Source organism: Talpa occidentalis, unplaced genomic scaffold (assembly GCF_014898055.3).
Source record: "Talpa occidentalis isolate TD23 unplaced genomic scaffold, MPIMG_talOcc4v2.1 talOcc4.12, whole genome shotgun sequence".
NCBI lineage: Eukaryota > Metazoa > Chordata > Mammalia > Eulipotyphla > Talpidae > Talpa > Talpa occidentalis.
This window is the reverse complement of record NW_023601212.1, coordinates 64,718,023-64,734,112: the sequence shown is the minus strand read 5'-3', so window position 1 is coordinate 64,734,112 and position 16,090 is coordinate 64,718,023. Positions and strand designations below refer to the sequence as shown.

Genomic DNA, 16,090 nt, shown 5'->3' with positions numbered 1-16,090 from the left:
TTCAGAAATGTTAACAGCATGTTCTCAAGGGAGGTGAAGGGACTGTAAGCTTGTTTATAAAGTTTTAACCCCCTAAGAGAAACCTCTTTGTATTTTCAGTTCTAATTCAATGACATAAACCTAGTAGTTTCTTCAAATACTTGCGGATGCTAACTTCTTAATGACAACCGTCGAACATGGTAGACTCTAAATTGTCCTGACTGCTTTATTTATAGGTCCAGCTCGCTGGAACAAGTTTACAGGCTGCTGCTCAGTCTTTAAATGTACAGGTAAGCTGGGATATGGGGCTATGGATTAGTTTTTCTATTTAATTTTTTTTGTTTTTCTAACTTTCTGTAGTGGACATGTGATAATTTTAAAGTAGGAAATAGAAATATTATTACTGATTCTCATAAGGAGCCAAATGATTATCATTGACAATAAGAAAATCAATTTAAATCATGCTACTGTGAATGACCAACAGTAATCAAGACAAGTCTACTTTCAAAGATTTAGGTTAAGTTCAGTAAAAAATGTTTCTGAGTTAGGTATGTAGCTATATCACATACCTAAACACAAAGCCAATCATATCTCAAATCCCATTTTGTTCCCTAATGTCTTTATTTATCATTTTTCATGTCTTAAGAGAAATATAACATTGAGGAAAGAGCACTAGACTAAGACAGGTCTAAGGCTTGAATTCTCATTCTGCCACAACTAGCTATGTGACTTTTGCCACATCACTTAATCTCCTGGGACTCATTTTTTTCCTATCTGTATTTAAGTGGGGGAGTATAGAGGATTGCCAGGGTTCCTCTCTGCTCAAAGGTGTTATGATTCTGAGGATTGTGACATTGATGGTCTTCATACAGTAAAAAATTTGAAACAAAAATCAGGCTACTTTGCGTCTATGAACCTTATGGCAAAACATACAAAGTTCAAGTATTATGCATTACTCCATAATATTTCAATCCACCTACTGCTTCTTTTCATTATAGTGTTTAGATGACTAACAGTCAAGAGGGAAAACAGTATTCTGGAAGATTGATTTCAGTGTTGCTAATGACTAGAGACCTTGGGTTGAGCATCCCATGAAACCCAGTGGAATATGGACCTAATAACACATGGAAATAAGAAGAGAAAGAAAAGGAGATAATGTGACCTTCCTTTCGGAGGGAGAGGAGGCGGAAAATTGCCTTGGTTGCCATGGTAAACTTTCATCCCTTAGAGAGATGTTGGCAAACAGGCTGTATCTCCAGTGCAGAATGTTTACAGTCCTGCTCTGTAATTATCTCTCAATGACTGGCAGAATTAATCAGAGCCTTTATGTTAATTAGCCTTGCTGCAGTCCCCAAAACAGGTGGTGGGAAATATGCAAATCTATGCAGAATTTTAATGTTCTGCATAACCAGTTTTAATTACCATGAAATTTTCTCAGTGCCCCTTTCAGGAGCATATTCTCTTTACCTCTTGACTGCACCATTTTTCCTCTAAGTCTATATGTTGCTTAATGGGAGATGTTAAATTTACAGTTCTTTAAACTATTACATCAAAGGTTCTGTTGTTCAGTAATCAATCTCTGAAATGGTACATAGAGAAGTTTCAGACTGACTACCAATTGCTTATCAGAATGTTGGGATGGAGGAGCTAATGTAGAGATGGATTGAAAATATGCCCTTTCCTTACTCCTTTTTTCCAGAGTTGAAGATTTGGTTTTGTGAAAAACTGTTGGCTTGTGGAGGACCAGAAAATTTTTTTCTTTTTAAAAACTATAATTGCAGCTTTGCTGGCATTGGACCAAAAGCTGAAAACTAATATGTAAAACTAGGAGAATACAAAGATTTATCAGAAAGAAAAAAAGTAAAATCAGGAAACCGTTAATAAGTCCTGTATTTTAAATAATTCTTAAGGAGAATTATTAAATAAACTTCTTTTAATTAACTATTTGAAATATCTTATTCTCCCTACCCCCCAGTCTAAATCAAATGAAGAATCGGGGGATTCACAGCAGCCAAGCCAGCCTTCCCAGCAGCCTTCTGTGCAGGCAGCCATCCCCCAGACCCAGCTTATGCTGGCTGGAGGACAGATAACTGGGGTAAGTTTTCACTGGGGGAATTGTAATATACTTTCTCTGTGTCAGAACTGTCATTGGCCAATATCTGGTTAGAACTGTTTAGAATAGGAGACAGTAACTTGGCTATGCCTGGCACTATTACGTCTTTAAGGAACCTCCTACACCATAAGCAGCTCTGAAAAAGGAATTATATCTTCGTCATAGGTTTTCGGGGTATTTTTTTATTACCATTGCAGATAAACTAAAGATTTCTCTAAATCCACATTTTAATTGTTGCTTCATCTTTCATGGAGTCATTATCTCCATATGGTGGAGACCACTATACTGAAGAAATTGTAAGTTGTCAGTTTAGAGTTATGACATCAATGCAGAATAGAAGTAAAGAATGGATTAAAACCTACAAAATAAAAAAAAAATTATTAAGTTGCTGTGTAGTATTCTCTGATGGTTTTGTTTCTTGGTTCTGTAATTTATTGTATGGGCTCATTACTTCATCTCCCTGTGCCTCAGTTTTCCTTCAGTTAAATGGAGATGTTAATAATACTATCTCACAATATCATTATAGCAATTAGGAGTAATAACATGTATAGCTCATAGAACAGTGCTAGGCACATAATATTCAATAAATGTCATTTATTTTTATTGGTAATAACCTATTTGAGTATGTTGTGTTAGTCTTTTACTTTCCAGTTGTCTCTATTTAAAGACAACTATTCAAAATGTTTTTCTGCTGTTGAAAATTTGTCTATTAACTCTTCTTTTTGTTGATGGGGGTAACTGGGGGCAGTTGTAAGGAAGAGTTACTTGTTATTATTCAATTCATATCATATTAACCGACAAAAATTTTTATTTCATTTCTGTTTTGACAGTGGGAGACTCTTAAGAATTGTTGCAAAATTGCTTACAAAATCCCATCAGAGATTAGTATTAGTTTTAGTATTAGTTTATGTGTTGTATAAAATATTTATAAATACATATCTTAAGGGTATTACACTTTTGACTGGTTTGATTTTGATTCTTATGTCTCTAACGCACAAATTGTATTGGGCCCTTTATAAAGGAGGGTTGTGCCACTGACTGTACATGTACTTCAGAATATTACTGATTCCTTCTTTGATCAGAGCATGTCACCAAAAGGAAGGAAGAAAATAGTTACTACTTTGGTGTGTGTTCGAAATAAGTTGCAGTATGAAGACAAATTTAAATGCTCTAAATATATTTCCTGTCTTAATCTTTGGATTTTGTTTTTGGTAACTAGTCTGCAATAGTAAGAGACATTTGGGATTCCAGGTTCATGTGGTTGGATCTTCTATTAAACCTGGGCATTAGGATTCATTTGCATGTAAAGTGGGTGCCTGTCACCACCTGTTTCATGGAGATAATGTGTTGGAAAAGGGATGTAAAGTTGCAGAGACCCAAGGCTCTTAATAACAGAAAAGATTGCGCTGGGGAGGGGGCTATAGGGAGACTTGGAAAAGAAACAAATGAAGCTCATATTCTTTACTCATATCTTAGGACATAATGGAAATGATGGAATATGGCAGGAATTCATGCTAATGGGAAGCAGCTGGGCCTTATCAGTTCTTTCTGTGGTCAGATCCAGCATCCTTGTTCCTCATTCATCTGAATATAATCACTTGCTGTTCTGTTGGGTGTAAATTTCTTTTCATATCCTGTCAGCATTGATTCTTTTTTTCTTGCTTACTAGTTAATTACTTTTTTGCCTGAACCCTAGAGCCCTGAGCAAGCTTGAATGATTATTTAAGGCCAGAATGAGGGCTACCATTTTAATTCAGATAGTCTGCTAATGGTCATTAGCATGACCACTAATGAAGGTTGTCGTGCTAACCTTGTGAAGTCAGTAGTTAAGGTCTAATACCATTTTGGGTTACCAACTTCAAAGGTCTAGGCTTGCACTAGGAGCTCTTCTCCTTCAACCCTGTCTGATTGTCCTAATTTTGTTTAGCTGACTTTGACGCCAGCCCAGCAGCAGTTGCTACTACAGCAGGCTCAGGCACAGGCACAGCTACTGGCTGCCGCTGTGCAACAGCATTCTGCCAGCCAACAGCACAGTGCTGCTGGGGCTACCATCTCAGCCTCCGCCGCCACGCCCATGACGCAAATCCCCCTGTCTCAGCCCATACAGATTGCACAGGTGAGTGACCACCTCAAAGGATGGGAGGTAGATTTTCTTTACGGTAAGGTCACTTTCTGATTATTTGTGTTGGCCAGTAGGCCCTGGGAGCTTTGGGTCAGTGAAATGAATGTTAACCTTCCTGACCACTGAACTAGAAATAATACATTTGTTTGCTTATTTGAATTGATGTTATAAACACATAACTGATTCTTTGAATAACTGCCTGTTTATGTTAAGTGACAATACTTGAATAATTAGCTGGCATATTTCTGAAGCAGGGGATTACTGTATTTATTTTAATTAGCTAATTACGGCAGGCATGGGTTCTTTCATGTGCTCTGCAGTGAACATTGCCACCCATGTGTGAGAGAGACAGCGAGTCATCTCTCCACTGCAGAGTGATTAGCTTTGTGCAGAACTGCATTAGAATATTGTCTGGTTTCAGTTTTCACATTTAGGTTAAAGCATCCAGAGATAATACCAATTCATTTAAGAGGCACATATTATACAACCAGAGAGGAAAGATAAATGAAATCCTTTATCTCCAAGAGAGGAAAAGGTATAGATAACTATATCAGTAAAATAGATGAAGAGTTCTTTTGAGTCTAGTCCCAATTATCTTTACCCCCAAAGCAGACTCAGGAATGGGCTTAAATTGTAGCTAGAGTTTGGCTAGACATTAAAACAACCCAGGTGGGGGCCTCCCTGGTGGCGCAAGGGGTTAAGCACAGCACTGTGAAGCTAACGCAGCCTCTACAGCATGAGTTCGATCCCCGGCTAGGGAACTACCCACATGGAGCGACAGACCTCTCCTGACTCAACCGCTGCTTTCCCTCAGCAGTGTATTCAGTAGATCTGCCTGTTCTGCTCCCCACTCTGTCTCTGATGAATCCTCTCATCCCCCACACTCCTGGCCTGTACCCCTGTTCTTGTGTGCATAAATAAATAAATCTTTAAAAAAATAAAAAACAACCCAGGTAATTGTAAATGTGAGGAGTAGATGTTAGACTAATCTTTATGTCTGTTATCGAGGTAATATTTTTATTTTGGTCACTTCACCAATAAATAAATGTTTTTAGTGCCTATGCTGTGAGACATTTGACATTCTTCTAAAAAACTAAAAAAAATTAAAGCATATTAAAAATTATATAACACTAGGCCAGTATTATTGATTTGCTAGGGAACCAGATTTTTGTATGGATAGCTTTTTTTTTTTTTTTTTTTTTTTAATTTTACACTGTTTCCTCAGTTGGTGTCAGATTTTATGAATCATTATAGATCTACTAATTTATTGATGGGAGTTTAGATATAGCACTCCCAATTTTAATATAACAAGAAAAATCAAATATTTAAAAATTCAACATGTGTTTTTCCTCACTTTATTTTTCAGAACCGATACTGCTCTCTAAATGTAAAATTCAACTCAACTGTAGCCATTTGTTCTAAGAGTTTAATAACTATTGAAAGTTAGGCTCAGTGTAAATCATGCTACAATATACACCCACACAAATACGAATTTCTGCTGTGGCTTTAGGTTTCTTCACTCAATTTAAAACATACCCCCGGGAAAAAAAAATAGATTGTAATTGTATAGGGAATATAAAAAATAAAATTTAAATTAAAAAAAATACCCCCGGAGCACACCCTCTTTGGAAGTATGTGAAAATAAGTATTAAAATACTGACTATTTGAATATGACAGACTTCATCATCTGGGAAACTTATTATTAAGTTAGCGCCTATTCCAGAATCTCCAGTTCATGTTTTAATTCTGTTTTTTTTAGGATCTGCAACAACTGCAACAGCTTCAACAACAGAATCTCAACCTGCAGCAGTTTGTGTTGGTGCATCCGACTACCAATTTGCAACCAGCGCAGTTTATCATCTCACAGACGCCCCAGGGCCAGCAGGGTAAGCATCTCTGGAGTGTGTCTGTGGTGCCAGTTTCCATATGTGACCCACTCCTGAAACTGGCTATGAAAACAATGTTTTTATTAAGTTTTATTTAACTTTAACTCAATATCCATATAATAATTTTTTTTTTGTCATGTATTACCACATTATTGAAGGTCATTTTTCGTGGCCTCTCCTCTACCTACTACTTACAGAGGAACCAAGAGTTAGGCCAAAAATTTAAACGAAATCCTTCAACATGCTGAACATAAACTGGATAAATTGTTTTAGTGTTTTGATAGTTTTTAATGGGGATGTATTTGAAGAATGTGGGTAGATAACGAAAGCATATGCTTCTAACAATCATTACTTTTAAAATTTGAGAAGGAAAGGTGCAAATGTGGTTAAGTTATTAAAAATATCTTTGAGGCCTTTTAAAGTATAATTGTGTGATTTCTGTATCAGACAATGAAGTTCAGTCACATTTGTAATATTGGTTAATGGAACGGATCCATGAGAGTTTAAGGATAGCAAGACCTCAACCCAAGGAACATTGGGGCATCTCTACTGTTTCCTCACTATTTCTGTTTTTTTTTTTTTTAACCTTTTTTCTTCTTGATCATGCATTCTGATATCTTTTTTTTATGTAAATATGTATTCCACTTCCGGGGTAGCCTGCTCTTGAAATAGAGAATTCTCTGGTTTTGTATGCAGTTGCATTTTCTGATGAATTCTGGGTAAAGAAATTGAGCTCTTGGGGAATTTCAAGCTGCTTCCATTTAGAATACTTTTTCATTTTCATCCATTCCTTACTAAGATAAAGAATTTGCCAATCAGTGGTTATTTAGGTTATACATTAAAGAATTACCAATTTTAGTTAACTGTTCCGAATCTTCATGCTCAAGTTGTACTTAACAAGGTTGACGTTTAGGCAGACTAAACTGTTAGGAGATCATTTGGCAATTTTCACTTCACCTTATTTTTTTTGCCATTCATTCAAAGTAGTTTTTTTTGTTTTTGTTTTTGGCATAACATGTTTCTATTTTACAGGTCTCCTGCAAGCGCAAAATCTTTTAACGCAACTACCTCAGCAAAGCCAAGCCAACCTCCTACAGTCGCAGCCAAGCATCACCCTCACCTCCCAGGTCAGTGTTCTTTCATGGGGGTTGCATTCCTATTATTTTGGACTTTATTTAACTTAAAAAACAATAACAGCAATCTTCCTCAATATCTTAATAAAAATAACACAAATTTTCAAAATCTGACAAAGAATCAAAGCTGGGCTTACCAGCTTGACTGATCATTACTACCAAATTGATGTAATCTTTGAAAACCTTCAAGAATATGTGTTAGTGTAAATAAGTAATGAGTTCTGGCTATTCAGACCCCCATTTTCCCATCGTTGGCAGTAGAAACTACCACTTGAAATAGAAACTTGAGCTTCAGTTAAAACCCATCAGTACCCTTTGTCCTCTCTCAGATGCAGCAAAGAAACTCTGATGTCTGTGTTTTCTTTCCTCTCACAGTTCAGATGTTGTTTTATCTCATTTCCACCAGAGTTTAACTGTATGAAAAGCACAAGTCTGGTCATTTAAAGGTTTTAAATTTCTCATTAGTTGTGACTTTGAACGTGTCATTTTACGTCTCTGGACCTCCACTTTCCTATCTGTCCATAAAGCAGGTGATGAAACTGGCTTATCCTGAATCTCCCTTACAGCTTTGATACTCTGTATCATGGAAATTGTCACTTAATACTAACCCATTATTAGATTTGACCAAATTCAACATGTTTAGAATACAAACTCTGTAAACAAAAATCTATAAACAGTGATCATTTGGGAGTTGAAATTACAAAGAAAATTGCAGTACTCAGATAAACTTCATGAAATGGGAAAATTTTTGTGTGCTTGGATTAGGGTAATGATTTCTTAAGTGAACACAAACAACTAACAATAAAAGAAAAATTAATAAATTTAATTTCATAAAAATTAAAAGTTTCTCTTAAAAGAATAAAAAGAAAAGTTATGGACTGTAATGAAATATTCTTAAAAACTCTTATCTGATAAAAAAATATATCCAGAATATATAAAGAATGCATTAAACTCAGAAACCTTTAAAAAGGGTTTGTGTGCAAAATAAATGATAGAAATGTGCCTCTGATACCTTCAGCAATGTGTGATAAGTGAAAGAGGTCAAATATAAAGGACTGTATTCTGTATGGTTCAATTTATATGGCATTTTAGAACAGACAGAACTTTAGGGACAGAAGTCTTAGCAGAGGTTGCCAGGGGCTATGGGTTGGGGATTGACAGCATAGGACACAAGGGAACTTTTGGGGGCAGTGGAAAAGTTGTATATCTTAATTGTTGTCATTGCTATATCCAGTTGTCAAAACACAGAAAACTATACTTTTAAATGGTACATTTAATTGTAAATATGTTGAATATAAACTTAAGGTTGCAGTTTTGCAAAAAACCTATACTAGTGACTCCTTCCTGGGATACATCTGTGTGCACAGTGGCAGGGCTGTGGTGGCTTCATCCCAATTCCTGCTCACTGAATTCTACTCTACTATTTCTAGATCTGGCCCAATTCAACCTGAGGTTTCTGGAGTTGGGGTAACATATCTGTAACCACCCCACCTAAAGGTACCCAACCTGTTTTTAGTCCTTTATTATAAGAGAATGGGGCTCCACAAAGCCCAGAGATGAAGTAACAGTCTAATACTTGAGACTCACCTCTACCTATCCACCAGTTCTACTGGAAATTGTACAACTACAAAGGATTCTACTATGGTTGGCACTGTTCTGGGCTACTCCAAGATGGTCAGGTTGAAAATTATTCAGTGTCTTCATATCATATAGAAGTGTGCTTTGTTATCTTCAACAACAGGAAGCAGGATGGCAGAGAGGAGGTTACCCTAATTATAGGGCTGTTTAATGCCTGTTATAGTTTTGTGAGCCAGTTAGTTCAGTTGGAGAGAGCACATTACTAATGAGGGCAAAATTAAAGGTGTATGACCCATGTAAATTACGAGAAGAAAGCTCACAGCCTCAGGTTTGATCTGCAAGCCTGGCCTGTCATTGTTCACCTGGACTGTGTCTACAGGAAGGGTCAACTGAGCAGGTATGATGCAGCGTCAGGGCTGTTCCTCCCCCTGTCAACACTCCAGAGGCTGGGTTCTACTCAGGGATTGTGAGGAAACCAGAGTAACCTCGTGTTTCTGTAACAGGGAAATTTAATATTTTTTTTTTTTTACAAAAAGGAAAGATTGTGTTCATCCAAGTGAATTTTAGTTGGATTTAAATAATGAAATATTTTTAAATGCCTAGAGGCAGCTAGCAGAATATTAAAAAGAATTTTATGTGAGTTAGAAGTAAGTAAAAGGTTTCTCAGATTTGAAGTAACAGAAGATATTAGAAAGGGCAAAAAAGTTCACCCAAAAGATAATTTAAAATTTATGTACACTAAAAAGTAAAAACAAATTGGGAAAATTATTTAATGTAATGGGTAAAAATCTTTTACATTTAATGAGCTCTTTAAGAAGATATCATTACTATGTAAATGGTTATGGATGTAAATCCACTTCACATCAAAGGAAATGACATAATAACTGACACTGGGAAAATTTTTACTTTAAGTAATAATAATAATAATAGAAATTAAAGCAAAAGTCAAGTACCATTTAGTCCCTGAATTAGCCAAACATTGTTAAAAACAACTATTTCAAATCATGTGGAGAGCCTTGTATACCAAGAACCAACATTATGATGTATCTCAAAAACCATGAAATTGTTTATGGTGTTCCTTTTCCAGTTATAGAAAATCCTCTGTGAATATACCTTACAGAATCACAAAGGTGAAGAAAATATGCACAAATTATTTTTTATTGTGATATTACTTGTGTTGGTGAAAACTAAATGAAAGTGTCTAGTGATGAAGGAATTATTAAATAAATTATGATTATTGCTTCTGCCACCTTTGGGGAATAACTTATTCATTATGAACACTGAAACACCATAGGAAAAAAGAGTAAAGATAATATTAAGTGCAAAAAACAGTATAAAACTATGTTTAACATAATTGCTGTTACAAACTAAAATACAGATCTGAGGAAGGGAGGAAACATTTAGAGTGTATATGGTGATGCTGTATATCCCTGGGTGCACACTTATCTTCAAACTCAAAAAGGATAATGACATTGAACATTACAGCATATTTGTATGTCAGTTATATCTCAATAAAATAAAGTTTTCTCTTTGATTTTGTGCCTTTTAAAATCTTAATCTTATTATAAAAATTATTCTGCTCTGGGGGGTGGGGGGCGGGAGGGGAAGGATTGGGGTCAGAATGGGGCGTTTGCAATTGTATGGGGGAATATAAAAATAAAATTTAATATTAAAAAAAAAAAGAAAAAAAAATAAATAAAATTTATTATTAAAAAAAAAAATTATTCTGCTCTGCGGGACACACACCTGGTTATTGAAGATTTGAAAATTACTTACAATTTGTGAAAGAAAGTTTGTGATTAGTTAATTTATCAGTGCAATAAATTAAAAACAGGGTAAAATAATATAGACCTGTGAAAGAAAACTTGAACAAATACACAAAAATGAAGCTGTAGGTGATTTATATTTCCCCCTTAAAATGGTTTTGATAATCTTATATTTGTGTCATAGTTAGGGGTATGATAGTAATAATAAAGACATACAGTCCCTGCTGTTTAGGGACTTGTAGTACAGTGACATATTTATGAAGTGTTTTTGAAGACAAATTTATTTAAAGCACAAAGTGTGTATATGTATGTATATCTATATATACACACACACACCCCTATAACATGTTTCATTTTTTTTGTATTCAACTTTTTTTTCATAGGTTTATGTATTGAACCTTGTATTTATAGTATACATAGTTTCACATTGGTGTCTTCTATAGTGTTATATTATCTCCTTAATTCTCCAGGAATATAACTGTTTCCTTAAGTTGTTACTTGCAGGACATTACAGTTATAACAAATAACCTGTATATGGCTCCTTCTTTAACAGCCAGCAACCCCAACACGCACAATAGCAGCAACCCCAATTCAGACACTTCCACAGAGCCAGTCTACACCAAAGCGAATTGATACTCCCAGCTTGGAGGAGCCCAGTGACCTTGAGGAGCTTGAGCAGTTTGCCAAGACTTTCAAACAAAGACGAATCAAACTTGGATTCACTCAGGTAGGATGAACCCACCTTTAACCTAGAGATTTCTCTCTTCAGCTGGATCTAAATTTCCTTTATGAATCCATGTATATTCCTCAACTTTGTTGTTTACTAGTTTTAGACTGTAATACTTAGCCATTTCTTTCATTGACAAGTTTAAATTATTACATGTAATACATATTGTTATAAATTTATGATTTAATGTTAGGTTGAGATCCTAAAGACTTTTCTTAGAACACAGGCCTCTGGAAATTACAATTAAACCAATAATGGTGAAAATTTAAAAGATCAGGTTGGAGGTTGATGTAGTTGTACTGACAGTTTTATTATTTGAGGAACACCTACACCTGGTTCTTAGTGCTATATATGTGCAGTTGAGAGAGTGGAGATTACAGGGTCTTTTCAGTAGTAGCTGAAAGGGGAAAAGGTTGAAGAACTTGTTTAAAATAGTCTCCCTCTGCCACCATCCCCCCATCCCCGAGAAAGGGGAACTGTAGACAGACAGACAGACAGACAGACACACACACTCACACACACACAAAATTAAGTCCAAACTGAAACTAATCAAGTAAGAATCTGTGTGAGGTGAAAAATTCACATTATTTTTTTAAGGTCACACAGCAGAGGGCTTTTAAAATGGAGTAAGTTTAATGGTTTAAATAGGCAATTGAGTATATAGCATTTTTGATTCAAGCACTGCCACAGACTTACTCTCACAATATCAATATCTCACAATATCTCACAAACAATACTTTTAACAGGAAAGGAATTAAACTGATAACATTTATGCAAAATGATATGGGATCATTAGGTGGAAAAGTTTACTGAAATATAGATTAGATTGGGTATGGTTATGAAATCAGGGGGGAAAATGGCATTTTCTTTCCAGTGAATATAAATACCATTTGAAATTTAAACCACAGCTTAAATACTATCTAAATTATTTTGGGTTGAAAGTAAAATGATGCACCACCTACTCTGGTAGATCAAAAACCAGAGATGGTATCCCTGCCTGTGTTCTGTGTGTTTTTAAAAAGATACTTTCAATGTTCCTTCTTTGTTTTACTTGATGTCATTTTATTTTTGGTAATTTATTTTTGCTCATGAAAACTAATTATCTGTTGGGACCATAAAATGATTTTTTAATTAGATATAATTTTAGAGAAAATGCCATTACATTTGTGAAGAATGCATTTGAGAAGAGACAAATTTCAAGTCAGAAAGATTTGGCACTTTTTAGCATCTAAATGATCTGACTTATTTTTAAAAAAGAAAGCTAATGGTATAGCTAGAATGATAGGGACATGTTAATCTTAAATAAGTATAAGGTTGGCATATTTCACAGTGTTTCAGCTTTGAAGCAATCAGCACAGCATACTCTTAGGTTCCCTAGGAAATTGTAGCTTAAGTGATATGCCAGGGATGTTAAGACTTTTAAAAATCTTTTTTACCCAAATATTGGTTTACCTTTCTGTGGCATTTGACCCAACATAGTACTATTATTGTGTTCCCCTCCCTCTCGCTCTTGCTTCTCTTTCTCTCTGCCTTGTATAAAGGAGAGTCCCTATGGTCTTGTGTTCTGCTCTATGGTTTTATCCTATTAGTTGGCATGTCTGTTCCTTCTTTCAAAAAAGCATTTGACATAGCAGTGGCAACATTTCACAAACCTTGACTGCATGGTTTAATTTAAAAACGGGAGAGGGCCTCCCCGGTGGCGCAGCGGTTGAGCGCTGGGTTGCGAAGCTGCCCGCAGCCTCGGCAGCGCCGGTTCGATCCCCGGCTACTCCCCGGCCACCGGAGGAGGGTCCCACATGGCGCGCAGACCTCTCCTGCCGCCCGCTGCTCCCCTCAGCAGTGTACTTCGGTCCTTCTGCCTGCTCTGCTCCCCGCTCTGGCTCTGGTGAATTCTCTCACCCTCCCGCGCTTCTGACTGTACCCAGTGCTTGTATAAATAAATACATAAATCTTTAAAAAAAAAAAAAAATAAATAAAAAAAAAATAAAAATGGGAGAGTTCATCCTCCCTGGTGGCTCGAGGAGTTAAGTCTCAACATTATGAAGCTATCAGCAGCCACTGTAGCACAAGTTTGATCCCCAGGCCGGCCAGGGAGCTGACCCACATGGTGCAGCAGACCCCTCCTGTCTCCCACTGCTCCCTCAGCAGTGTATTTCAGTCAGTCTGCCTGTTCTGTTCCCCATTCTGTCTCTGGTGAATCCTCTCATCTCCCCCCTACCTATGGCCTGCCCCTCCCAGCTCTTCTATGCATAGATAAATAAAATAAATCTTTAAAAAATAAATAAATAGAAATGGGAAAGTCGGGCCTCCCCTGGTGGCGCAGGCGGTGGAGTGCCGCACTGTGAAGCTGTCCACAGCCTCTGCAGCGCCAGTTTGATCCCAGCCGGCCAGCGAGGGTCCCACATGGCGGGCAGACCTCTCCTGTCTCGCCTGCTGCTCCCCTCAGCAGTGTATTTCGTCAATCTGCTTGTTCTGCTCCCCACTCTGTCTCTGGTGAATCCTCTCACCCTCCCGCACATCTGGCCTGTACCCCAGTTCTTGTATAAATAAATAAATAAATCCTTTAAAAAATGGGAAAGTCAACCTTTGTTTTTATATCATATTCCTCAATTGTAGTTTTGAAAGGTTTCAATTTAATTATGTGCACGTATCAAGGGGAAGTCAAACATTCAGATTACTAGTTAAAAGCAAAAATAGTCTATTTCCTTAGTATACATATTATTGGATGTCTTAACACCTAGTTGTTTAATTACATAATTAGTTACTAAAGGATTACTATAAATGTCAATATCTAATTAGAAGGCATACTATAGTATGACACTTTCATCACCTATGGTACATTCGGTGTTTCCTAATACCGTTGTTCCTTTTGCCCGTTTGCTTTAAAACATATCAAAAGATATAATATAGGCCAGATTATGTGTTAATCAACTGCTTATAACATTTACTTTTGTGAGGTGGAACCCAAGATGGTTATGAGTTACAAGAGCACTAAACCAAGCATGTATCAAACTAATGAAAATTAGTGTATTACCCAAGTGACCTGTTGCTTTTTATTCATTTAAATAATTTAAATATAAAGTAAAATTGTATTCAAAGTTTCAATTAAGTGTTATTTAGTGCCATAGTTTTAGTTGATGGTAGTTTCATTTCCAGTCACCAACTTAAAATGTTAGTTTTTATCCTTATTATGAAGTGATATTTAAATAGGTATTTTTTTATTTTTTTTAATAATAAATTTTATTTTTATATTCCCCATACAATTGCAACCCCCCCCCATTCTGACCCCAATCCCTCCCCTCCCGCCCCCCACCCCAAAAAAGTGTCTCTTGTTCATAGTTTTTTCTTGATTTTGATTTTCACTTTCTTATAGTTATTCATTTTCCTGGTCCCTTATTTAGGTTTTCTAGATTCCTGCTATGAGTGAGACCATCCGGTATTTTTCTTTTTTCTTTTTGGCTTATTTCGCTGAGCATGATCCCTTCCAGCGCCATCCATGTTGCTGCAAATTGCATGTGTTTATCTTTTTTGAATGCTGAGTAATATTCCATGGTATATATGTACCACATCTTCTTGATCCACTCATCTATTTTTGGGCATTTGGGCTGTTTCCAAAGCTTAGCTATTGTAAATAGTGCTGCTATAAACATAGGGGTGCAGGTGTTCGTTGGAATTGATGTTTCTGTGTCCTTTGGGTAAATACCTAAAAGTGGAATTGCTAGATCATATGGAAGCTCTATGTTTAGTAGGTCCAGAAATCTCCACACAGCTCTCCATAGTGGTTGGACCAGTTTGCACTCCCACCAACAGTGCAGAAGAGTTCCTTTTTCTCCACACCCTCGCCAACATTTGTTGTTGCTAGTTTTTTTAATATGTGCCATTCTCACTGGTGTAAGATGGTATCTCATGGTAGTTTTGATTTGCATTTCCCTGATGACAAGTGATGTTGAACATTTTTCATATGCCTGTTGGCCATTTGCCTTTCCTCTTCAGAGAAGTTTCTTTTTAGCTCTTCTGCCCATTTTTGGACTGGATTATTTTCTTTGTTGTTGTTGAGTCTCATCAGCTCTTTGCAGATTTTTGTGATCAGTCCTTTATCATTAGTGTTGGATGCAAAAATGTTCTCCCAGTTGGTGGGGTTTCTCTTTGTTTTTGTTATTGTCTCTTTTGCTGTGCAGAAGCTCTTTAATTTGATGTAGTCCCAGCTGTTTATCTTTGCCTTCACTATCACTGCTTTGGGTGATGTGTCTGTAACGATGTCTTTGATGTGCAAATCACGTAGTGTTTCGCCTATATTTCCTTCTATGTATTTTATGGTTTCAGGTCTTATGTCTAGTTCTTTAATCCATTTTGAGTTGATTTTTGTGTATGGTGTGAGGTAGTGGTCAAGCTTCATTCTTTTGCATGTAGCGACCCCAGTTTTCCCAGCACCATTTATTGAACAAACTTTCTTTGCTCCAATGCATAGTCTTTGCTCCTTTGTCAAAGATTAGTTGACCATAAATCTGTGGGTTTATTTCTGGATTTTCTATTCAATTCCATTGGTCTGTATGTCTGTTCTTGTTCCAATACCATGTAGTTTTGATGGTTATGGCTTTGTAGTATAGTTTGAAGTCTGGGAGTGTGATGCCTCCATTCCCTTCTCTTTTTTTTTTTTTTTCAGGAGAGCTTTGGCTATTCGGGGTTTTTTGTGATTCCAAATGAATTTCATCAATAATTGGTCTATTTCTTTGAAGAATGACATTGAAATTTTGATTGGAATAGCATTGAATCTGTATATTGCTTT

The 16,090-nt window shown here is 36.3% G+C and overlaps 1 protein-coding gene across 2 annotated transcripts in view; it reads left to right on the top strand.

Annotated features, from left to right (window-relative positions):
• Positions 1 to 16,090, top strand: part of POU2F1 (POU class 2 homeobox 1) — a 152,328-nt gene that overhangs the window by 109,294 nt on the left and 26,944 nt on the right. For both annotated transcript variants that reach the window (XM_054693503.1, XM_037506557.2), the window contains exons 4-9: positions 216 to 269; positions 1,955 to 2,074; positions 4,020 to 4,208; positions 5,974 to 6,100; positions 7,133 to 7,227; positions 11,131 to 11,304. In XM_054693503.1, coding sequence (XP_054549478.1) covers positions 216 to 269; positions 1,955 to 2,074; positions 4,020 to 4,208; positions 5,974 to 6,100; positions 7,133 to 7,227; positions 11,131 to 11,304 — 759 coding nt within the window. The remainder of the gene's footprint in view (positions 1 to 215; positions 270 to 1,954; positions 2,075 to 4,019; positions 4,209 to 5,973; positions 6,101 to 7,132; positions 7,228 to 11,130; positions 11,305 to 16,090) is intronic.